Consider the following 26,327-nt stretch of genomic DNA (forward strand, 5'->3'; position numbering starts at 1 on the left):
GAGCCTACTACATAGGAGAACATATTTCCCAATGATACATCCAATAATGGTTTAATCTCCAAAATACATAGGGAACTCATATAACTTAATAAAAGGAAGACAAATAATCCCAATTTAAAAATGGGCAAAGGACCTAAGTAGACTCTTCTCTAAAGTGCACAGACAGAAATCCAAGAGATGTATGAAAAAATGCTCAAAATCACTAATAATCTGAGAGATGCAAATCAAAATGACAATGAGTTATTCACCGCACACTGTCAGAATGGCTATCATCAACAAATCAATAAACGATAAGTGTTGGCAGGTTGTGGAGAAAAGAAAACCCTAGTAAATTCCTGGTGGGAATGCAGACTGGTGCAGCCACTGTGGAAAAAAGTATGGCGTTTCCTCAAAAAATTAAAAATGGAACTGCCATTTGACCCAGTGATCCCACTTCTAGGAATATATAAGAAAGCTGAAACATTCATCAGAAATAATATATGCACCCCTCTGTTCTGTTCATAGCAGCACAATTTACAATAGTTAAGATTTGGAAACAGCCTAAGTGCCCATCTGAAGTGTATAAAAAGATCATGTACATTTACACAATAGAATACTACATGGCAATAAAAAATAAAGAACTCTTACCATTTGCAACAGCATGAATGTACCTGGAGAATATTATGCTGAGGAAAATAAGCCAGTCAGAGAAAGGTAAATATCACATGATCTCACTTATATATGGAATCTATTGAACCAAATAAACTGATGATCAAAAATAGACCTAGAGACATAGAAGCATGAACAGACTGTTGAACCTCAGAGGGTAGGTAGGAGAGGGTGGGTGGGAAGAGATCAACCAATTAACTTGTATGCATATATGCATAACCCGTGGATACGGACAATGGGTGGTGAGGGCCTGGGGTTGGGGCGGGTGGATAGGAGTGGGCTGGGAGAGGTTAATGGGGCAAAAAGGAGGACCTTTGTAACCCTTTCAATAATAAAGATTAAAAAAACACAAAGTATAAATAAATAAATAAATAAATAAATAAATAAACAAACAAACAGATAAATAAATAAAATAAAAAGTACAAGGAAGACAGTATTATTATTATAGCCAGGTTACGTCACAAAAAAATTGAAAACTACAGAACTTGTTTTTTTCTTTTTTGCAACCAAGAACTTCCCAGGTGCATTAAATTAATAATGTATCTGGAACATAGTTCTCAGTGTACTGTTTTAACTCTCTATATCCACCATTTTATAAACCTTGTTTTTGTGAGAAAAACCCATTTTAAGTTAAGCACATAGGTTAGAGACACTTCTTCACAGTGGTTATATGAACGGGGAGCAGCTAGATGTTAATTCATAGCAATTTGCTAACTCACCTTATCTACATAAATGAAGGAGTCTATCCATGTATATGATACCCAAGTATTCTGAATGAGGGAACACTGGTAGTTATACCCAAGGAAGTCAGATGCTACCAAGTAAACAATATATACACAAATCATTGATGGACATACATAAAATTATATTTTCCCCTTTACAAACAAATCAAGACACTATGGTAGGAGGTATGCAAAGTGTCTTACAAATAAATATTTCATGTGAATAATTTCACTTTTGTCTTCAAAAACCAAATGCAATTCACTCTACCAGTTGTTTGGAGAAGCGGAACTGAGATTTATGTATTATCATGTGACCAGTTCTGGATTTAATGGGGGGGAAAGTGTGGAATGGGCCAAGGATCCAAACTGGCGATTTCCCTGACCTTCCTGCCCCTCTCCTCTCTCCAGCCAGCAGTGCTGCCTCTGGCCAGGAAAGGAGGCCAGCACAGAAAATGCCTTCCCAAAGCCAACACATCTGGCATTCATCAGAAATAATATATGCTAGGTAAGTAACATCTGCTAGGTAAGTAAGCAAGGTATTTTTCCTATTTTTGACACTGCAACAGCCTCTTTAAACTGTTTAAATGAGAATGTCCTTGGCTCAGAGAGTACTACCCACCTGGCTTTTTACACTACTCTACTTAATCATTTTGGTGTTGAAATGGGATGAGAAGGCACCTTGGAACTGGTTCCTCATATTTATTCCAGTTTGGATATTTGATACTATTCTGCTTGTATTGATTGTGGAAATGGCTGGGCTATATAAGTCTGGTTTTGACCTCAACATGGATCACACAATATTAAAACAAACAACACCTGGTACCTCATTGCAATTTTACTTAATTTAGCTGTCTGCCTTGCACACTGTGCTAAACTGGAACAGTTTGCTTCTATAAATCTGTCCTATGTCTTTATTCCTCTGTGGACCTTACTGAGTGGGGCTTCAACAGAGCTTGGCTATAGGTTCTTTTCTGTGAGATACTGACCTCTAAGGACATCATCTTATTTTATAGCTGTTCAACAAGCTGTCATTGAAGCGCTCTGAATCTTCGCAAGCTCAAAAAAACAGAAAATGGAGAAAAATAACAAATGCAGTTTTATACTGCTCCCATAAAATAGTCCTGGTGAGTCATGGACTCCCAGGCAATCCAAACTTAATTAGTCAATATTTGAGTTATTAATATCTTTATAATCCCTAAATAAAGTTTATTTTGGGTTTTAAAACCAAACAAAAACAAATGCAACTCACTGTAAATACATCCTATCTAATAATAGACAAACATGGTAATTGACCGTACCTTTGCTACACCTCCCATTGGCTAATCAGCACGATATGCAAATTAACCCAACCAAGATGGCGGCCAGCAGCCATGCAGCTGAAGCGAGCAGGAGGCTTGCTTGTTCCAGTGATGGAGGAAGCCAAGGTTCCCCACCTGCCGCGGCCCAGCTCTGAGCTCCGAAAGCAACAAAGTTTCAATTATAGAAGCTAAACAAACCCCAGATACCTGCTTTCAGCAGGCCATGGCCTTGGAGCTGGAGCGAGCAGGAGCTGGCTCTCAGCTCCAGTGATGGCAACAAAGTTTCAATTATAGAAGGTAAATAAATCCCAGAATAAAAAAAAAAAAAAGAAAAAAAGGAGAGGCTGGGGGTTCAGTCGCCGGCCAGCCTGAAAACGGCCCTCAGCCCCTCACCCAGGCTGGCCAGGCACCTCAGTGGGGACCCCCACCCTGAAGGGGGTGTGACCAGCTGCAAACAACCATCAGCCCCTCACCCAGGCTGGCCAGGTACCCAAGTGGGACCCCCACACTGATCCGGGACACCCTTCAGGCAAACCAGCCAGCCCCCACCCATGCACCAGGCCTCTATCCTATATAGTAAAAGGGTAAAATGCAAACTGACCCTAACAGCAGAAAGACTGGGAATGACTGGTCACTATGACACACACTGACCACCTGGGGGGCAGATGCTCAATGCAGGAGCTGCCCTCTGGTAGTCAGTGCGCTCCCACAGGGGGAGCTCTGCTCAGCCACAAGCCAGGATGATGGCTGCCAGTACAGCGGTGGTGGTGGGAGCCTCTCCTGCCTCCTCAGCAGCGCTAAGGATGTCTGACTGCAGCTTAGGTCTGCTCCCCGCTGGCAAGTGGACATCCCCCGAGGGCTGCCGGGCTGCCAGAGGGATGTCTGATTGCCAGCTTAGGCCCAATCCCCCGGGGAGCAGGCCTAAGCCAGCAGGTAGTCATTCCCCGAGGGGTCCCAGACTGCGAGAGGGCACAGGCTGGGCTGAGGGGACCCCCCCCCCCCCCCGCGAGTGTGCAAATTTTTGTGCACCGGGCCTCTAGTACATGCATATTTATACTAATAATAGAGGAATATGCAAATTGTCCGGGATGCCATCACAGTAACAGTAATGACCAAACAGCAGGCTGCGTGGGGCAACCAGCCGGCAGGAGGGTTAGTGAGGGACGACCAAATGACTGAACAGCAGGCTTTGTGGGGAGACCAGACCAGCAGTGGGGGGAGTTTGGGGCAACCAGGCCAGCAGGGGGACAGTGTGAGGCAACCAGGCCAGCAGAGGGGCAGTTGGGTGTGACCAGGCCAGCACAGGGGGCAGTGCGGGGTAACCAGGCTGGCAGGGGGCGCAGTTGGGGGTGACCAGGCCAGCAGGGGGGGCAGTTAGGGGCTATCAGGCCAGCAGGCAGAGGAAGTTAGGGGTGATCCGGCTGGCAGGGAGGGCAGTTAGGGGCAATCAGGCAGGCAGGCAGGTGAGCAGTTAGGAGCCAGTGGTCCTGGATTGTGAGAGCGATGTCCAACTGCCAGTTTAGGCCCGATCCCCAGGATTGGGCCTAAACCAGCAGTTGGACATCTCCCGAGGGTCCCGGATTGGAGAGGGTGCAGGCTGGGCAGAAGGAACCCCCCCCTCTGCACAAATTTTGTGCACTGGGCCTCTAGTTAACAATAAAATAAGAAAAGTTAAAGAGAAACAGATGGAAAGGAAACAGTTAATGCAAGTTTTGAACATTACTGTATTTTTTTTTCACAAGTTCTGCTTTTTCATATTTTGCTATTTTGGAGTGCAGAAACTTGCCCCAACTATACCAGAATAGACCAAAAAAAGAAATAATGTTTGTTTTGTTGAACTGAATGAATTCAAGTTGATCTGTGTCCATAAAAATCTAACCCTTACAAACTCCTCTTTTTGTAGGTCAGTCATCCTGGAGAGCTTACACTTGGAGTCTACACACTGAATTGGAACACCTTCTTCACCAAATTCTTTACATAGTATTTTTTGTGTGTCTCATCTTAGAAGAGATAAACATTTTTTAGAAACATATTTTCACTTATAAAATATGCATTTTAAAGAAGCATGTTTATACATATTTTGTGTATAAATATATTTCAAATCTAAATTCACATATTATGTGTCTTCTGGATTTTGGTGTTTGTGCACTAGTAGTACCTTTCAAAAGCTAAAATGTATATTATTTTGAATCAATTTTAGACCAACTAATATAGTTCGAATTTCTTCAAATTGTCTGATAGATATCTACTCAATGCTACCACAGTTAATCCAATCTCTTACCATAAAACAACATTCCAAGGGTGACAGAAAGGATGCCCTAAGTTTAACCCAGCCCTGTCTACGGGGGTTGGGGAAGTGTTATGATAGTAGAAGGCAGAGAAACTGGAGGAGTGTTAGGGAGACTGAGCTCACTCACACTTTGGAAGGCACAACCTGCCAGATAGCTGCTTCTCAGCCCACTTTGCAGTAGGGCCTGGACTTGGGACTAGGATGCTCCCAATAGGCCTACCCATCACCCCCAGTTAGAATTAGGAGCCAGTAAGACCAAGACACCACAGAGAGGGAACCCCAGCCTGACGGCAGAGATGATGCAGGGCTGGCGGCAGTGTCCCATGCCTGCTCTGAGAGCTCAGGAGTGGCTGCAGGGTGGCCTTTCTGGACAAGCTCTCAGCATGATTTAGAACTTGCTTTTGGCTGCGTAATCTCTGAGCCAGGTGCTCCAATCTTCCTCTTTGACTGTGAACTACCCAATAGCCTTTCAATATGTTTATTTTCTTCTGAAATTGTCCAGGGTTCATTTCTGCTGCTTATAGCTAAGAACCCTGAAGCAGGATAGGGAAATGGGCAAGAATACAGGAGCACCTTGCCTTGAAGGTAGAGGGAGAGGAGAGACACCAGAGGAAAGGAGGAAATCCAAACCCTGAAATGCATCTTAATACCTGCTTCTGATAACAATCCCATCCCTTCTTTTAATTCTTATACTGTGCCTCTCAAGGTCTTTATCAACTCATTTATTTAACGTATTTTTGAAGAGCTTACTGTGTGCCAGGTACTATTCCAGTTCCTGGGTGACAGCAGTGAACAAAATGAAGCAATAGTTTCAGCAATAACACGGTTAGAATGATGAAGGCAAGTGCGACAGCACATCTGCATGCTGGACAGTGACCTGGGCCTGGCATGCCTCACACCATGGACTGCAGGAACTCAGTGGCTGCAGTAGCATCCACAGTGAGCGGCAGGACTGGCTCCTATGTTAGTAGAACTTGGAGATATTTGCCATAGAAAATAGCTCTTATGGTTTCTATAGGAGTTTTTTCCAAAGAAAGAAAAAATGATGCAATATTCTTTCCCACTATTCTCATGCCACACCACCTTCATTTACTTTTTCAAATGTGTCTATGTTACCATTAAAGCAGAAGGTGTGATATGCTGGAAAATATATTGACTTTTAAAATGTATTTGGAGTACATCACCTCTTAATTTATATAATGTGTTTCCCTCTTTTCATACAAGCAAAACTTTATAATCCACACAAAAATATAAACACAATAAAAACAATTATTGTGTTATTTCATATCTACTTGCACATTTTCAAAAAGAAAATTGCTTACTTGCCAAGTTTTTAAACTTTGCAAAAGTGTTTGGTTCACATCTTGATATTTCTAAGTAGTACCAAAATAAATTAAGAGACTCTAGCTTTTCTAGATTCTCAGAAGGTAGAACTAATTGTATGAAGTAACATAAGAAGGGCACTACTTGCCCTGGCTGGTGTGGCTTTGTTGTAGGTGCGTACATCAAAAGGTAGTGGGTTCAAGTCCTGGTCAGGGCACATGCAGAAGGCAACTGATCAGTTTCTCTCTCTCTCTCTCTCTCTCTCTCTCTCTCTCTCTCTCTCTCTCTCTCAATTAAAAATTTTTTAAAAGAAGGATACTACTTAAGTTGTATACATCTAATTATGCAATAAAGCAATAACATGATTTGGAATGCAGCCTTTGATTTCTTAAGACAGTTCAAACAGCATAGAGCTGTATGACTGCATTCTTTGAAGCATGGAATATATTCATGAAGTATTTTTGTTGTTGTGAGCCATTCTGAACTGTTATCATAAATACACCAGAAGTAGTATGGATTTTTGAAATAGGTTTCTTTTATCATCTGATCTAAACAGGAACTAAGGTAGGATAGAAACCAATATTTATGACTTCTGCAGGTAATTCTCTTCCTTCAGATTCAAGGTAATGTTTTCTTCCTCAAACCCGGTGATAAGAAATTCTATAAATGTAATTCTACTGGAGAAGGTGAAGATTAAGATCAGTAAGATTTTCATGGGACATGAGAGTTTTTAATTAAAGCCTATGTATTGGCCAGTACTGTGAGTTACATCCTGCCTCTCTTGAATTAACCCTTTAGCTCTGTACTCTATTTTTTCATTAGCAGTTTAAACTCCAGGGAAGGTTAGAGTTCACACAAAGGCAGCTTGCATCACTGTGATAGATAAAGCTTTTTTGGCAGAATAAAACATTTTTATACGTAAAACTATTAAGATAGATTGCCTCTCTGGAGGGAAACTGGGGGCCAGAGGTAGGAGGTAGACTTTTTACTGTATATCCTTTTGTTGTTGTTTTTTAATTGAGCACCATGTGAATGTGCTACCTAGTCAAAAACAAATACAAATTAAAATGTTTTAAATAAGAAAAATCAAGCTATGCTTAGTTAAATAATAGTATCCTATTTATATTCTTAACACATTTTATCTAGATCTCTGAATAGCTATAGTTCAATCAAATTCCTCCAGCTAGCTCAAATTTTAATAATGAACTTATACCAGTAAAAAATACATTTTAAAAATGAACTTATACCACTATCTCCAACTAAGCAAAAAGCTAAAACATCTTGAACATCATTATTGCATTGGAAAATTCCAGGAAATTTTAGAGAGTTGTCCTACACAGTACCAAAACCACAGCATATAACTAATTTAAAGACATAAAGTAAAGACATTTAAGAAATGATATAGGGGGAGGAGGGAGGTTCCAAGATGGTGGTAGATCTCTCCTGCACCTACTCCCAGAACTAAACTGGAAATAAAAATAAATTGGGAAACATTTACCCTGAATTACCAACTGAAGACTAGCTAAAAAGGAGACTTTTAACAAGGAAGGGCAAGAAACTGGTAGGAAGGGCAAGGTCGAGAGAGGGGCTGACCCAGCTCCCACAGGTGGCAGGTGGAGGGTGAGGACAGATACCTCAGTTGCAACAGGGTTTTCCCTGAGGAGTGAGGCCCAGGACCCAGGCTAGAGATAGCCTGGAACACCAGAGCTGGGAACAGCGGCCTACGTCACATCCAGCCATGAAAGGTCATGGGCTTCTATCTCCAGGGAGAGAAGAAGCCTGTCAGAGATAAAACCTTTTTTTTTTTTTTTTTTTTAATGAGCACAGGATCTTCTTTTGCAGCCACTCCAATGAGGCTTTGGTGGAGGCAGGGCAGTGCAGACCAGAGTCTTCTGAAGAGAGTCTAGGGTGGGAAGCATTGAAAGGAGGCATGGAATAACGTGGCCAGAAGACTTGGGCCTGGTTGTCCCCGCTCGTACAACAGCAGCCATTTTTCCTGAGAGGCACTGGCCCCTCCCAGCAGCCACAGCATACCACCCTTGTAGATATAGCTCACCCCACCCTCAGGAATCCCACTCAGTCCTCTCAGTATCTCTGCTCCTACTGAATAGGCAGCAGCAGAGGCCAAGTACAGTATATGGGTCTGGACAGTCTCAGGGGATGTCAGTGATTGACTTTGGGGTAGGGTCATTCCCTCCACTGTCCTAGGAGCCTGACAGGTGCTTCCCCGTCCCAGGAGAGCTTACAGAAACTCCTGCCTTCCAACAGACCTCACTGGACTGCATAAGAGGGGCTCTGCCCTCCTGAGGTAAGGGAAATATTCTGGGACAGACTCAGATGTGTGGCTCTGGGACAGGGAACACACCCAGTGTGGTCCCTGAAATCTGAATGGCACCTCCCCGTCATGGGAGACCCAGAGGTCTCATCCTCCAGATTCAGCTAAAAGCCCTTTCAGTGACTAAGTTTGACAGCTGGCCTGCAGTCAGAGGCAGATGGAGATGAATTCCTGGGTACCTTGGGATGTTTGCTCACCTGCCTCTTGGTCCCATGCAGCTAACAAGCCAGCACTAGAATGCAGTTTGGCCTCTCCGGTATACAGCCAAGCCCTGTGGAGGCGACCACAAACTAGATCGCCTGAAGCATTGAACAGATTGCGGAGAGTCAAGCATGGACAGTGGCTAGCACCAAAGTACCTTTGAAAGGCCCAAAAGGGCATACAAAACAGTAAGCCTCAGTCAACATAAGAGCAGGATCCAAAGGGAGCTCCCAGCAGGCACTAAAGTCTACCAAGATGAACCCCACTTCTCTTTTTTTGCATTATCTTATTTGTTTTTTCCTTTTTACTGCTTTCTTATTACTTTTGTCTCTCTTTTTTCTCTTTCCTTTTCTTACTCAATTTTCTCTCTTTTTTACTTTTTCTTAATTTTTTTCTTTTTAAAAATGTTTATGATCATTATATCTTCTTGGTCTATTTTTCTTTTTTTTGTATTTTTATTGATTTCAGAGATAAAGAGAGAGGAAGAGAAAGATGGAAACATCAACAAGAGAAAGAATCATTGATTGGCTGCCTCCTGCATGCCTCTCACTGGGGATCGAGCCCACAACCCAAGCATGTGCCCTGACCAGGAATTGAATCATGACATCCTGGTTCATAGGTTGATGCTCAACAACTGAGCCACACCAGCCAGGCAATTTCTTTCTTTCTTTCTCTTCTTTTTTCCATTTCATAATTTTTCCTTCCTCTTTTCTTTTTTAAAAAATTAATCTTTATTGTTGAGATTATTACAGATGTCCCTCTCTTTTCCTCCCATAGCTCCCTTCCACCTGGTTCCCACCCCACCCCAGGCTCTCGCCACCCTATTGTCTGTGTCCATAGGTAATGCATACATGCATATAAGATCTTTGTCTAGCCCTGATTGGTTTGGCTCAGTGGATAGAGCATCGGCCTGCGGACTCAAGAGTCCCAGGTTCGATTCCAGTCAAGGGCATGTACCTTGGTTGTGGGCACATCCCCAGTAGGGGGTGTGCAGGAGGCAGCTGATCGATGCTTCTCTCTCATCGATGTTTCTAACTCTCTGTCTCTCTCCCTTCCTCTCTGTAAAAAATCAATAAAATATATATTTTTTAAAAAATATCTTTGTCTAATCTCTTCTTGCACTCCCCACACCCCTCTGAGAATCGTCAGTCTGTCCATTTCCATGCCCCTGATTCTATTCCATTCACCAGTTTATTCTGTTCATCAGATTTTTTAATCATTTGATTTTTAGATTCACTTGTTGATAGATATGTATTTGTTGTCACTTTGTTGTTCATAATTTTTTATCTTTACCTTTTTCTTCTTCTTCCTCTTCTTAAAGAATACCCTCAGCATTCATGTAATACTGGTTTGGTGGTGATGAACTCCTTTAGCTTTTTCTTGTCTGTGAAGCTCTTTATCTGATCTTCAATTTTAAATGATAGCTTTGCTGGGTAGAGTATTCTTGGTTGTAGGTTCTTGCTATTCATCACATTGAATATTTCTTGCCACTCCCTTCTGGCCTGCATAGTTTTTGTTGAGAAATCAGCTGACAGTTGTCTGGGCACTCCCTTGTAGGTAACTAACTGTTTTTCTCTTGCTACTTTTAAGATTCTCTCTTTGTCTTTTGCCCTTGGCATTTTAATTATGATGTGTCTTGGTGTGGTCCTCTTTGGATTTCTCTTGTTTGGGGTTCTCTGTACTTCCTGGACTTGTATTTCTTTCACCAGGTAGGGGAAGTTTTCTGTCATTATTTCTTCAAATAGGTTTTCAGTATATTGCTCTCTCTCTTCTTCTGGCACCCTCATAATTCGGATGTTGGTATGCTTGAAGTTGTCCCAGAGGCTCCTTATGCTATCTTCATATTTTTTTATTCTTTTTTCTTTTTGCTGTTCTGGTTAGGTGTTTCTTGCTTCCTTGTATTTCAAATCATTGATTTGATTCTCGGGATCCTCTAATCTACTATTGAATCCCTGTATATTAGTCTTTATTTCGGCTAGCGTGTGCTTGATTTCTGACTGGTCCTTTTCCATTTTTTTGGCATTCTCACTAAGATCCTTGAAAGTCTCACTAAGTTCCTCAAAGGTTTCTAGAAGATTCTTGAGTACCCTTATAACCATGGTTTTGAACTCTATATCCAGTAGTTTGCTTTCTTCCATTTCTTTCATTTGTGACATGTTTCTTTGTCTCTGCATTTTGGCTGCTTTCCTGTGTTTGTTTCTATGTATTGGGTAGCTGCTAAGTCTCCTTGAGTTGATAGAGCGGCCTTGTGTAGTAGGTGTCCTATAGGGCCCAGTGACTCAGCCTCCCCAATCACCTGAGGTGGATGCTCCTGGTGCACCCCTTTGTGGGCTGTGTGCACAGTTTTGTTGTAGTTAAGCCTTGATTGCTGTTGGTGTCACTGGGAGGAATTGACCTCCAGGCCAATTGGCTATGGGGACCAGCTGCGACTACAGTGGGAGAACTGCTGTGCAGGAGACATCCTTATGGAACAGGACTTGCTTCAGTGGGGCTTTGGTGCTCACTGAGTCTGCCCCTTGAGTGTGTTGCTTATGGATGTGAAGAGTTGTAATCTGGTATGGTCTCACACTGACCACTGGTACACTGGCTCTTAGGTCTCCAGGGAGGTGCAAAGTCATCCACTGCCTGGGGCCACCCAACAGGAGCTACAGAGAGATCTGCAGATTCCTCCTCTTTGTATCAGGTTTGGAAGTGCCCAGACAAGGCCCAGCTGTGAAGCAAGACAGGTTGGTGCTGGTGCTGGTGCTGGTGCTGGTGCCAGCCTTAGGCCTTTTATTGATAGATTTGGGGCTCCCTGACCCAGCTGCAGCTTATTTAACAGAGTTTTTGCCTGAGAAAGGACAGACCATTTATATGCAAACGCCACTGTGCACAGCTTGGGTGGAGTTGTAAATTGGATGTGGCAGGGTCTCAGGGAATCTCCAGGGCAGAGCAAACAGAAATGGCTGCCAGTCAGCCGTGCACTAGGGAGGTCCCAGCATTGGAACAATGACCACTGCAAGCACCTCTGTCTGGAAGAAAGCCACCCCCGAGTTCCTGCTCCGATGCCAGACAGTCGAGTTTCTCCCCGTATGTGTCTTGGTCCTCCAGAGCCTCGCCTGGCACTGGAGCTCAGAGGAAGTGGGAGCTTGTAAATTCAGTTCGTGGTGCTGGCCTTTTAAGAGGAGCAGCTGAATCTCCAGCAGCCTGTGTGTCACTCAGCCCCAATCTGCACTGGTTTTTACAGTCCATAGTTCTTACTGCCAGTATGGACTTCTTTCCGCAGCTCTGGGATCTTGAGCTTGGGGGTCTGGTGTGGGGCTGGGACTCCTTGCTTCTCCTGGAAGCCTCTGCAAAGGCGATCTCCCTCCTGATTAAAAAGCAGCTCACACAGGTGCCGAACGAGTCCATTCCACACCTCTGCATCTCCTACCAGTCTCAATGTGCTTTCTTTTTTACCTCTCTAGTTGTAGTACTTCCCCTCAGCCAGCTTTCCCATAGTTCTGGGTGATAGTTGTTTTGTATTTTAGTTGTAACTTTGATGTGGTTGTGGGAGGCAGCAAGTACAGGCATTTACCTATGCCACCATCTTGTTTCTCTCCTTCCTTCCTCTTTTCTTTATACCATTTTCCTTTTCTTATTCTTTACTCTTATTTTTTCTCTACTTTCTTCCTTTTCATATTCCCCCCTTCTTTTTTTGCTTCGTGTATTTCTTTGCTTTGCTTTTCCTTCTTTTTTTCTTTTCTTTTCTTTTCTTTTCTTTTCTTTTCTTTTCTTTTCTTTCCTTTTCTTTTCTTACCTTGTTCTCTTATTCTCTTTTTCTTGTGGTTGTTTTTGTTGTTGGGGACATTTGTATGTTTCTGTTTTGTTTCCTGTTTTCTTGTGCTTTGTTTTGTTCTGCCAGCACCTGGACAACAGCTCACACAACATGGTTGGGGTTGACCATCCCAATCAACCAGTCTGAGGGAAGATCCTATCCATAAGTGGGACAACAACAATCGAGATCAAATTACAACAGGAGAGCACAATCCACACAAGGGACATTCCTAGAGCATCCAGCTCAGGAGGTCAAAGAGACTGCACCACTGGGTCCCATAGGACACTTGGTACATAAAGCCACCCCATGAAGACTGTATAGCATAGCACTTCTGTCTATTACATCGGAGAAAAAAAACCCCCACAAAAAATACAGCTAAAATGGTGAGACAAAGAAACACCCTCCAAATGAAAAAAAAATGAGGAATCTCCAGAAAAGGAGCTAAATGAAATAGAGGCAAGAAATGAATCAGATATAGATTTCAAAAAAAAAGGTTATAATAATGCTTAAGGAACTTAGTTAGAATTACAAAGAATATAGTAGGAACTACAACAACATGAAAAAGGAAATGGAAACCATGAACAAGAACCAGTCAGAAATGAAGAATAACATATCTGACATCAATAATACACTGGAAGGAAAAGTAGGCTGACTTAAGCAGAAGATCGTATCACTGAGTTGGAAGATAAGATAGAAAAAAAACACAATTAGAGCCGCAAAAAGAATAAAGAATTAAAAAGCAGAAGGGTAATTTAAAGGAACTTTGAAACAACATGAAATGTAACAACTTCAGCATCATATGGGGACCAGAGGAGAAAAAAGTGAGCAAGGAATAGAGAACATGTTTGAAGAAATAATGACAGAAAACTTATCTAACCTGGTGAAGGAAAAAGTCACACAACTTCAGGAAGTACAGAGTCCCAATCAAGATGAACCTAAAGAGATCCACACCAAGACACATCATAATTAAATTGACAAACATTAAAAACAAAGTAAGAATCTTAAAGGCAGAGAGAGAGAAAGAGAGAGAGAGAGAGAGAGAGAGAGAGAGAGAGAGAGAGAAGGTCACCTATAAGGGAATTCTCATTAGACTGTCAGCTGATTTCTCAACAGAAATACTACAGGCCAGAAGAGATGGGCATGAAGTATACAGAGTAATAAAAAGCAAGGATATGAAGCACAAACTTCTCTATCCAGCAAGGCTATCTTTAAAATTGAAGGCAAAATAAAGAGCTTCCCAGACAAAAAAGAGTAAAATAGTATATTACAACCAAACCAGCATTGCAAGAAATGCTAAAGGGACTGCTTTAAGAAGAAATCAAGAGACAGAGAGAAACATAGGTATAAAGAAAACATTGGCAATAAATAAGTACCTATCAATAATAACCTTAAATGCAAATGGATTAAATGCTCCAATCAAAAGACGTAGGTTAGCTCAAGCATGTCAAACTCACGCCCATGGGCCACATGCAGCCCACAACGAATATTTTTGTGGCCCAGCCAATATAACAGTATGTGAGAAACATTTTAATAAAAATTTTGTAACTTAATTTTTACAATATCCTGTTATACATAATTATTAATAATGAACTACAATGTTTGCTAATGACTGACTACTATAATCATATTGCATTCATTTCCTTTATGCACCTTATGCTCAGTTGCAACATTTCTCTCCACTAATACTAGCAGAGAATATTTTAGTAGCCAATCACCACGTCATTAGTCTTGTATTGACTTGTCTGGTGTGCATAACAGGAAATATTTCGCTTTCAGAGAACAAGAAAAATAGTTTTATTTACATTATGCTTTTTAATTTGTGTAATTATTCAGTGTCTGGTAAGTTAATGTTCAAGAAAAATATTAATTTTTATTAAAATGTTCTATTATTTTATGTTAATGATTACTCATTTATTTCAGCCCTTTGTATTCAGCTTGTCTCTATCGAAATGAACCTATGTTTCTATGAAAATTGAAGCTTTTGTTTTTTGTGGCTCACATAAACTTAAACTTTGTTTATTTAGCCCATGTTAGCCTTTGAGTTTGACATGCTTGGGGTAGCTGAATGGATAAGAAGACATGACCCATATATATGCTGTCTACAAGAGACCCACCTCAGAACAAAAGACTCACACAGACTGAAAGTAAAAGGATGGAAAAAAATATTCCATGCAAATAAAAAAAAATATGCTAGGGTAGCAATACTCATATCTAACAAAATAGACTTCAAAACAAAGGCCATAAAAGAGACAAAGAGGATCACTACATAGTACTAAAAGGATTGATCCAATAAGAAAATTAACCCTTGTAAACATATATGTACCCAATATAGAAGCACCTAAATATATAAAAATACTCTTGATGCACTCTAAGGGAGATATTGGCAGCAATACAGTCATAGTAGGGCACTTTAACACCTCTTTCACATCATTGGATAGGTCTTCCAGACAAAACATCAAGTAGGAAATAGTGACCTTAAACGACACACTGGATCAGATGACTTTAATTGACATTTATAGAACATTTCATCCCACAGCGGCAGAATATACATTCTTCTCAAGTGCACATGGAACATCACAAAAGATAGACCACAGGTTAGGACAGAGAATAAGACTCTACAGTTCAAGAAGGTTGAAATCATATCAAACATCTTCTTCTATCACAATGTCATGAAACTAGAAATCAACTACAATAAAAAAGAGGAAAAAATTCAAACACATGGAGGCTCAATAGCATATTAAGCAATAGATGAATTACCAATAAGATCAAGCAAGAAGTTAAAAATTTTCTGGAAACAAATGAAAATGAACACACAACCACCCAAAACCTGTGGGACATGGTGAAAGCAGTCCTGAGAGGGAAGTTCATAGCATTACAGGCCTAGCTCAAGAAACAAGAAAAAGCTCTAATAAACTATTTAACCCTACAACTAAAAGAATTAGAAAGAAAAAAACAGGAAAGCCCAGAGTAAGTAGAAGGCAGGAAATAATAAAAATCAGAGCATAAATAAGTGACATAGAGACAAACAAAACAAAATAAAACAAAAGATCAATGAAACCAAGAGCTGGTTCTTTGAAAAGATAAAAAAAAGATTGATGAACCTTTAGCCAGACTCACCCAGAAACAAAGATAGAGGACCCAAATAAATAAAATCAGAAATGAAAGAGGCAAAGTAGCAACTACCATCACAGAAACACAAAAGTTTGTGAGAAAATACTATCAACAATTTTATACCAACAAACTAGACAACCTGGGAGAAATGGACAAATTCCCAGAAACATACAATCTTTCAAAACTCAATCAAGAAGAGTCAGAAAACCTGAAAATCATAAGGAAAAATGCAAAAAACAAAAAGAAAAAAGAAAAAACCTCAAACACATTCAGCAAACTAATGTCCTGGCCTGGATGGCTTCACAGGTGTGTTTTACCAAACATCCAAAGAACTAACACCTATCCTCCTCAAACTATTCCAAAAATTCAGGAGGAAAGACTTCCAAGTTCTTTTTACCAGGCCAACATTATCCTAATTCCAAAACCAGATAAAGACCCCACAAAGAAATAAAATCACAGGCCAATATCCCTGATAAACATATATCTTAAAATCCTCAACAAAAATTAGCGAACTGAATCCAGCAATACATTAAAAAGATCATACACCATGACCAAGCTAAATTTATTCTTGTGATGCCAGGCTGGTACAATATCAGCAAATTAATAAATGTGATAGATCATATAAACAAATTGAAGAATAAGAAATCACATGATCACATCGATAGAGGAAAAGCATTTAACAAAATCCAACACTCATTTTTGATAAAAACTCTCAGCAAGTGGAAATAGAGGGATCATACCTCAACATAATGAAGGTCATATATGAAAAACTTAGGGCCAACATCATACTCAATGGGCAAAAACTAGAAGCGTTTCCCTTAAAATCATGAACAAGGCAGGAATGTCCACTGTCACCACTCTTATTCAACCTAGTACTGGCATGCACATTGGAAAGGAGAAATAAAACTGTTATTCACAGATGACATGATACTGTGCACAGTAAACTCTAAAGACTCCACCAAAAAACTGTGAGACTTAATAATTAAATTTGGCAAAGTAGTAGATACAAAATTAATATTCAGATATTGACATTTTTATACACCAATAAAGAGCTCTCAAAAAGAGAAACTAAGAAAACAATCCCATTTACCACTGCACCCCCTCCCCCCCCCCAAAAAAAAAGACCCTGGGAACAAACTTAACCAAGCAGGTAAAAGACCTGTACTAGAAAATTATAGGACATGGAATGAAGAAATAGAGGAAGATATAAGCAAATGGAAGCATGTGCTGTACTCATGAATTGGAAGAATTAACATAATTAAAATATCCATATTACCCAAAGGAATTACAGATTCAACACGATCCCTATTAAAATACCAATGGAATATTTCACAGATCTAAACAAATATTCCAGAAATTTAGATGAACCTCCAAAACACCAAATAGCCAGAGCAATCTTGAGAAAGAAGAACAAAGTTGGAGGGATCACAATACCGGATATCAAATTATACTGCAAAGCCCCTGTAATAAAAACTTCCTGGTACTGGCACAAGAACGGGCATATAGACCAATGGAAAAGAACTCAGACATCAGAAATTAACCCACACCAATATGGTCAATTAATATTTGACAAAGGAGGCAAGAGCATACAATGGAATAAAGATATTCTCTCCAATAAATGGTGTTGGGAAAATTGGACAGGTACATACAAAAAAATGAAAGTAGACCACCAATTTGCACCATACTCAAAATGGATAAAATACTTAACTGTAAGACATGAAACCTTAAAAATCCTAGAAGAAAACATAGGCATCAAAATCTCAGACATCTAATATAGCAGCATTTTCACCGATACACCTCCTAGGGCAAGAGAAACAAAGGAAAAAATAAACAAATGGGACTACATCAAACTAAAAACCTCTGCACAGCAAAAGAAACCATCCTCAAGATGAAAAGGGAACCCACTGTATGGAAGAACATATTCACCAATGATAACTATGATAAGGGGTTAATTTCCAAAATATACAAAGAACTTATACATCAGCACAGAAAGACAAACAATCAAAATAAAAAATGGGCAAAGGACCTGAATAGACACTTCTCCAAAGAGGACATACAGATGGCCAACAGACATATGAAAAAATGCTCAACATCACTAATCGTCAGAGAGATGCAAATTAAAACTACAATGGTATCAACTCACACATGCCAGAATAACTACCCTCAATAAATCAACAAACAACAAGTTCTGGTAAGGATGTGGAGAAAAGGGAATCTTAGTACACTGCTGGTGGGAATGAAGACTGGTGCAGCCACTTTGGAAAACAGTATGGAGTTTCCTCAAAAAATAAATGGAACTGCCATTTGACCCAGCAATCCCACTTCTGGGAATATATCCTAAGAATCCAAAAACACCAATCAGAAAGAATATATGCACCCCTATGTTCATAGTAGCACAATTTACAATAGCTAAGATCTGGAAACAGCCCATGTGCCCATGAGTAGATTAGTGGTTAAAAAGGCTTGATACATTCACACAATGGAATATTACACAGCTATAATGAATATGAAACTCTTACCCTTTGCTACAGCATGGAGGGACCTAGAGATTATTATGCTAAGCAAAATAAGCCAGTTACAGAAAGACAAATATCACATGATCTCACTTATATGTGGATCTAATGAACAAAATAGATCCAGAGACATGGATGCATAGAACAGACTGACAGGTCTCAGAGGAAGGAGGATGGAGAATGGGGTTGAAGAGATGAGAAGAGACTAACTGAAGAACATATATGCATGTATGAAGAGCCTATGGACCTAGACCAGTGGTCGGCAAACTCATTAGTCAACAGAGCCAAATATCAACAGTACAACGATTGAAATTTCTTTTGAGAGCCAAATTTTTTAAACTTAAACTATATAGGTAGTACATTGTTATTAACTTAATTAGGGTACTCCTAAGCTGGTTTTTTCTAAAAACATCCTCAATCTGATTGAGGTACGTTCGCTGAGGTTGACCCCTTCCAACTCTCCCATCCACACTCGTCTTGTATACTTGTTCCGTCTATCTCCCTTCCAAAAACCGACTTCTGCGCATGGGCCACGAAGTTTCAATCGCACTGTACGTGCGCGACCGCACATGGTATTTTGTGGAAGGGCCACACTCAAGGGGCCAAAGAGCCGCATGTGGCTCGCGAGCCGCAGTTTGCCGACCACTATCCTAGACAATAGTGTGATGAAGGCCTGAGGTGGGGCGGGGGCTGGCTAGAGTGGGACAAAGGGCAGGAGGAATGGGGGAACATCTGTAATACTGTCAACAATTAAAAAAATGAGTCTGGCTGGCATGGCTCAGTGGTTGAGCATCAACCTATGAACCAGGAGGTTGATTCCCTGTCAGGGCACGTGCCCAGGTTGCCAGCTCAATCCCCATTGTGGGGCGTACAAGAGGAAGCCAATCAATGATTATCTTTCATCATTGATGTTTCAATCTCTCTCTCCCTCTCCCTATCTCTCTGAAATCAATAAAAAATATATTTTTAAAAAATGATATGACATTTAGTATTAAGAAGTATTATTATGATAAGAAGTATTATAGTTCTGGCTGTAGTGGCTCAATTGTTAGAGCATCAGCCCAGCAACTGGATTGATCCCCCATCAAGGGCAGGTACCTGGGTTGCAGGTTTGATCCCCAACTCTGGTTGGGGCAGTGCAGGTGGAAACCAATTGATGTGTCTCTCTCACATAGCTGTTTTTCTCTCTTTCCCTCTCTCCCCTTTCTCCCTCCCACTCTCTTAAAAAATAAAAAATAAAAAAAAAGGAATGGAAAAAATATCCTTGGGTGAGGATTAAAAAATTAAAACAATTAAGAAGCATTATATTTCAATTTTTTGAATGTCTGAGAGAAAATAAGACAGTGATTTTTCATTTACCTTTTAGATAATTAAACATTTTTCAATAATATAAAAATAATAAGTGAATAAATCCTCACAAAATATTAAAGACATACAGTTGTGGTCTTTTGTTTACATAAACAGGATTATACAATGCTTATTTTTCTGTGACTTGTCCTTATTACTTATAATATTTTAGAATATTCCTTTTATATAGTCTTCCCACTTAGTCAATCAATAAAAATGTTAAAACAAAATGAGTTAGCTTTATCGATCAGACCATCAAACCTCACAGGGAAGGCAGGGGAGGGTGGGGGGAAGGGAGAGAGAGATCAACCAAAGGACTTGTATGCATACATATAAGCATAACAAATGGACACAGACACTAGGGGGGTGAGGGCATGAGCAGGGTTGGGGTGGGGGTCAGTGGGGAGATAAGGACACATATGTAATACCTTATTCAATAAAGAAAAGAAAAAAAAAAGAAGTAATGGTGGACCAATGGACACAACAGTAGGAGGGTGGGGGCATGTGCTGGGGGGTGGGAGCGGCCGGGGAGAGATAAATGGGGGGAAAAGAAGACTTATGTAATACTTTAAACAATAAAGAATTTAAATTAAAAAAAAAAGGGTTAGCTTTGTTTACCATGACATTTTTTTAATGCTAAATATGAGAAAATTAGTGTCTCAGGTAGCAGAGAATATGCATTTTACTAAGTTCCTTGAGGTTCATGTTTTCATATGGGGCAAAGAACTAGTACTGAATAATATTTCTGCCCTAGAGAATAACTCTTAAACTCTGTAGGGCCCAGCAGGTGTGGCTCAGTGGTTGAGCATCCACCTATGAACCAGGAGATCATGGTTCTATTCCCGTTCAGCACATGCCTGGGTCCCTTGCTCAGTCCCCAGTATGGGGCATGCAGGAGTCAGCCAATCAATGATTCTCTCTCATCATTTCTATCTCTCCCTCCCCCTTCCTCTCTGGAATCAATAAAAATATATTTAAAAATAAAATAAAATAAACACTGTAGGCCACCTGTTTCTTTAATAAATTGTCAAAAGTTAAACGTAAAATAATTTTGCATATATTGCGATTTTAGGGTTTTGTCAAAGTTCTTATAGCCCATCCAGGGACCCCAAACTAAGCACCAGAGATTAAGGGCCCTATAAATGGAAAAGGCTATCTCCATTGTATATGTACCTAATTCATGAATGGCTGCTCTGCTGGATTTGATTATAGAACCTGCCCCTTCATGCTTGTTGTTACTAAGAAGTGCTTCCCTTTCCTCACTACAGTGCCCCAAATCCATTGTGGACCCATGGAAGTGCTCTACCTGCATCAATGTTTCAGATCCTCCCTTTGGTCTTGTTCCAATATTGATTTGTAGGTTGCTCTGTGGTGACTGTTTGGGGCAGGCAACAAGTTAGAAAGGGAGGGAGGGAAAAGAAGGAGTAAACAAGGGGAACTCTGTAGTCTCCATATCCCATCGCTCCTTACAGCATAAATTGAAGAAGGAAGAAGGCAAGAAAAGAAAACTTCTTCCTAAGCTGTGAAATTACTTTCATCGAATTAGCCACAATGTTATTCAAAATGAAATAGACATCTTGGACAAATGTTATTTTGATCATCATACCTTAACAAAGCATTTGAGAATTGAACAAAAAGATATTCCAACATCAGCAAGACTCCAGCTGTTCTCCAGGGCTGCTCCAGCATACATCAGCTCCAGATACTGTCTGCCTTGTTCATCTTCAGAGAGAGGAATGTAGAAATAATCCTTAAAAATCAATAGCATTTTTTTCTCCATTAAATGATCTCACTTTATTAACAGAGAATTCTCACAGGTGTATCCAAGTTAAGAAAAAAATGCTTACACAAACCGAAATACAAATGCTTCTAATATTACAGTTACCACTATTTCTATTCCATTAACATAGATAATCAAGAGCTAGCTTGTATAAAGCAATTAAAATATAATCATTCTAGTTTATTGATCATGAGTAATTTTCTGCATTAACATGAATGGTCCAAAATTGATTCTGTTCTTTGTTTAAATTAAAATGTTCTTTGCCATTTGATAACTTTGTCACCTATTACACTCATGAAACAATACATGTAGGCCAGGAAAAAACATGTATCAATGCACATAAAAATTGTATGCTTATGAAATACAAATTATGCAGAAAAAAATGAAAATTTTAGACAGACAAAACTTAACAAGCTAAGCAATATAGTTTGGTAGTTAAAAGCTTTCTGCTCTAGCTTGACAACAGAGTGAGAGAGCTTTTTGAAGTCACAATAATTGAATTATTTATGAATACAGCAATCAGAAACCAGGTATTGAGAAGTTTACAGCTATTCTGGGTTATATAAGTTATCACCAATATCATATTCCAACGTATGCAGGTATTTGGCTTTTGGATTCATTTTACTTATTTATTTTTGGTAAATCATTTTTACAGTTATTTGTTTCTTTGGTACCTAAACTTCCTTGAATGGAGTTTAAGATGGTTCTAAAATAAAAAGTATATCACCCAATTTTTATTATCTTAGGTTTATCACTTATTTTGCGTTTACATTTATTTTTCCTTAGGTTTATCAGTTAAATGAAACATCTTCAGTTACAGAAATCATATCCCTTATCCTAAGGATTATAAGCACACTTTTAGCTCTAAATATTTAGTCTGGTACTTCAAATTAATTTCACCCAACTTTTATTCTGCAATTCTTTGATGTGACACAAAAGTCTTTTTCTCCTTTTAACTGAAGACAAATGAATCTCAGTTAGAAGGTCAACTATTAAATCCAGAAGACAAATAATTATGTGTAGCAATTCAAACTGGTAGGCCAGTCAACAAAAGCCAGGTCTGTATGGCCAGCTTTTACTAAGAAACTTGAGTTCTTGAGCCTAATGCCAATTACCTTAAATAAAAGATAATGCTTCATCTCGACTAGGGTATTTTAACCATAAGAAATTCTAGGTTTGTCTACACATTGTACAAGCATTAAGTGCCCAAGGTTTTATCTCTACCAATCACCAAAAAGAATGAGTTTTTTTTCTATATACATATCCAGATCTCACTAATTTTACATATATAATTTTTTTTTTCAGTGTGAGATGTACAACAAATGTTTAAAATAGTCAAAAAGCCAGGTTAAAAAATGTTTTTAATGGCTGTGCTGGTGATTCACAAGGACCTAACTCTGAAAGCATTTCCCGTCAATTCCAGTTATTTGCTGGATGCTGTAATAGTTGATTCTCTTACCGTGACCCGGCTGTTGGCGCCCGGGTTCCTTCCCACTATGTAGTTGTAGGCGAGATGACTGTATGGATTGTATCCCACAAACCCTGGTGTGCTAGGCATTTGTGTTGCATGAATTGGGGTGAAAGGTGGGGCATAAGATGGTCTTTTTGACATTTTGGAAGATTAAGTTCTCAGTTCCTTAAGAATGAATCTGAGACACTGCAGGCAGAAAAAGAGCCTGCAGCTTCTGGCTCACTTCCCTTTGTCCTGAGCAAGCCCTGCCCCTCCCAATAGCATATTATGAAAACAGTACACCTTTATGTTACTGGACCAACAATGTAATTTCTTTTTGTTTACATTTTCCACTGAGCATTATAAAAGTGTTTAGTACAGAGGGAAGAAGTATTACACAGGGGTTCTTAACTTGGAGTCTACAGACCTCCCCAAAATTTACGAATATAACTTAAATGGGAAAAACTATATTATTTTTATTAATTCTAAATAAAATTGAGATTTTAAAAAATTATGCATGTAGGACACATACTATGTGACTGTTACCAACAGCAATCACCGATATTTTCATATCACTTTATAGTTGCTGCAGATATCTCAAAATATGCTGATCACTACTTTGAAATTACAATAGTTATTAGACACACTGCTAGAACTTGTTAATGTGTTTATAATGAAGCCCACATGTCACTATATCACAAATTTGTTTTTTAATGTTTTCAAATTGTATTTCAATATAATGGTTACCTTTTCTTTGTACGTATTTTAATTTTTTTATGCATTTAAAGATATTCTGAGGAGTCCAGAGGCTTGCCAGATGCGAAAGGGATCTACAACTTATAAAGGTTAAGAGCCTCTGTGTTAGAAGATCTGCTAGTAGCTTGCAGTGATCACAGTAATCCACTAAATATTATGTAACTTGATTCACTATATGCTCCTTAGCAAATGGAAATGATCATCTCCAAGTTAAATGCCATTGGATGGTCAAGACTTAAATATTTGTCTTAATTTCCCATTTTAGAGTGAATATAAGAAGTTTACAAGAAAATATTGTACCCAAATTAATTCCTATTCTAAGATGCAACCTCTCTGAGTTTCAGTTTCCCTAAATGCAAAATGAGACTGTAGCCCAGTTCTCTAAAGTCCTATTCACCTCCACAATCCGTTGGTTCTTTATAGTTGTTTGCTCACCAAACAAGCCATCTATCTGAGACCTGGCAAGCTCAGCTTATACAGCCTCGAGTTAGGGTCTTATTTCTGTCCTTTTGTGGGAATTACAATAATAATATATGACCCATGCACAACCCACAGATTTCATAAAGAGAAGTTTACTAACTTTTTTTCCTGAGAATTTACTAACTCAGTTTGCTTTTCCGTCTAACATCTCCATAGTTACCATCTTCTTATCAAACTACTAGAGGCCCGATGCACAAAAATTCCTGCAAGAGTAGGCCTTCCTTCCCTCAGGCACCCGGGACCCACGCTTCCCTCTTCTGGCTGCCAGCAGTCACCCAGGACCTGGGCTGGCTTCCCTCCCGCTCCCGCTCCCGCTTAGTCAGGAAGGATGCCCGATCTAATTAGTATATTACCCTTTTATTATTATAGATTGTGTAAGCAAACAAAGATATTTTGAAATAGTTTTAGTTCCCTGTTTGCTGCAAATGTATCCAGTAGCAAAATCTCTGCTCTGTGTGCAATTTAAACTTCACTGCGTAGTTAAAATTAATATACATGTTAGTGGCTCAGGGACAAAGTACATACGTACCTTTATCATCCGCTTGACAGCTTCCACGGTTTCATCTGCTGAAACTTCAAATGGTTCAAAAGATTCCTCAAAGGCTATGAAAATCCTCATTTTCTCAAAAACAAAACACACCCATAAAACAAACCCCACAACTTTAAAAAAATATCCTATTGGATAGCTGGAAAAATTCCAATTTGCAATTAAGGACAAAAATGGTGGGCAGAGGCTACTATTACAGTAGACTCAAAGGTGAGCTGAAAGAATGTGAAGAGACAAGTCCCACAGTATCACAGTATTGACAACATAGCAGCTATGTTTGGGGAAACTTTTCTCAGCCAATGGCAGCAGTCAATAACCACCTTGTTCCTAAATTGTGGAAACCAGCAAACTTGACAATAGTTGAGGCAAATGTGAACAACAGTCAAGCATGTAATATAAAACGCCACATGTAAATCACTCTTTTGTGATGTGATCACCACCCACTGACTCTTGAATCCATATTCATTCAGTACAGCTTATTGAAAGACCTTTCAAAACAGGTATTTAATTGGGATGCACTGGCACAGAGTAAAGCAAAGCAGAGTTGCTTTTATTGACTGTGATAATCCTCAAAGTTCTCTGTAAATAACTCTCAGCTGGAGCATTCTGGTTTCCATAACAACTTTGTATACTTGTCCCCAGAAGTATTTCTAATCCTGCCAAGGGGACAGAACAATACCCACTAGCACCAGGGAGATGAATGTGTAGGCAAATGACTCTGTGGCTTTCCCTTTCCATCTCCGCCCAACAGCAACACAATACAGTTGGTATTTCTTTTAGCCTCCGCCTTTATGTTATTTAGAACAATTTGCCATTATCTTCTTCAACTTCCTGAAACTTGTTGGTGGAAAATATTTCAAACCCCACTCAATAAATGAGCAAACATATTCAGCACCAGTACTCAAATTCATAGAGTAAACATTTTACTTAGAACTTAATTTTAAGACTCTTCTCTGAAATCCCTATATGATACATCTGGTTTAATGTGATTATGTCTGATCATTTTTTCTTATACATATGTAAATATTGTCTTCTTCCTGAAATTCCTCCTGATCTAGGACAGAATCCTCATCTTGCATTTCTTTTCATTCTTAATGGCACCTAGCCCAATATGACTCATATGACAGTTGCTTGGTAAATGTTAACCTGTTGATTGATTCTGTTTCAATTCCCAACCTGAGTTCCAACTTTAAGAAATCTAAGAAAATGGAAAACATAAAGGCAAAGAATTTCATTTCAAAGCTCACTCTTTTTGCCTCATTTTTTAAGTATTACAATATAATGCAATCTAATTATGCTGTCAACATTTTAATAGAAAGTATATTAATATGGGATGTAGTTGATGTTGTTTGGCTGTATTGACCACCCTCCACACCCCCCAGCTGCTATGACTGTTGAGTGCTAAAGGCTCATAGGTTTCCAAAGAATTGCCCTCAGTTGATGGGAGCTTCCTTGCCAGGAAAGCTAGGCACTCCCCTCAATAACTGACTATGTATGACTTGGCTACAAAAGGTCTTCTCATCCTAAGGGGTGGAATCATCCTAAGGGCTGTATCCTTCCTCAGCATTCTCTTCTCAATGCTACTGAACTCTCTCCTTACAGATTTTCTTGAAGAACACTCCCTCAGTAATTGAAAGGCATCTCAATCCCTCCTGGGCTCTGCTTCCATAGAAACAAACCAACCTAAGGCAGAGGATTTAAAGAAGCTCATATGCTTTAAGAAATCACAA

General features: G+C 39.6%; 1 protein-coding gene and 1 pseudogene across 1 annotated transcript in view; one reads left to right on the forward strand and one right to left on the reverse strand.

Annotated features, from left to right (window-relative positions):
* The window catches only part of ANKUB1 (ankyrin repeat and ubiquitin domain containing 1), a 97,748-nt gene extending 73,079 nt beyond the window's left edge, over positions 1-24,669 (reverse strand). Inside the window, exons 1-2 of the mRNA XM_014455796.2 lie at positions 24,580-24,669; positions 21,191-21,334 (exon numbers count right to left, since the gene is read on the reverse strand). Of these exons, the coding sequence (XP_014311282.2) occupies positions 21,191-21,334; positions 24,580-24,669 (234 nt within the window). The remainder of the gene's footprint in view (positions 1-21,190; positions 21,335-24,579) is intronic.
* Positions 1,934-2,355, forward strand: LOC102428366 (annotated as a pseudogene).
* Positions 24,670-26,327: the final 1,658 nt, after the last annotated feature.

Source organism: Myotis lucifugus, unplaced genomic scaffold (genome assembly GCF_000147115.1).
Source record: "Myotis lucifugus unplaced genomic scaffold, Myoluc2.0 scaffold_50, whole genome shotgun sequence".
In the NCBI taxonomy this organism is placed as follows: Eukaryota; Metazoa; Chordata; class Mammalia; order Chiroptera; family Vespertilionidae; genus Myotis; species Myotis lucifugus.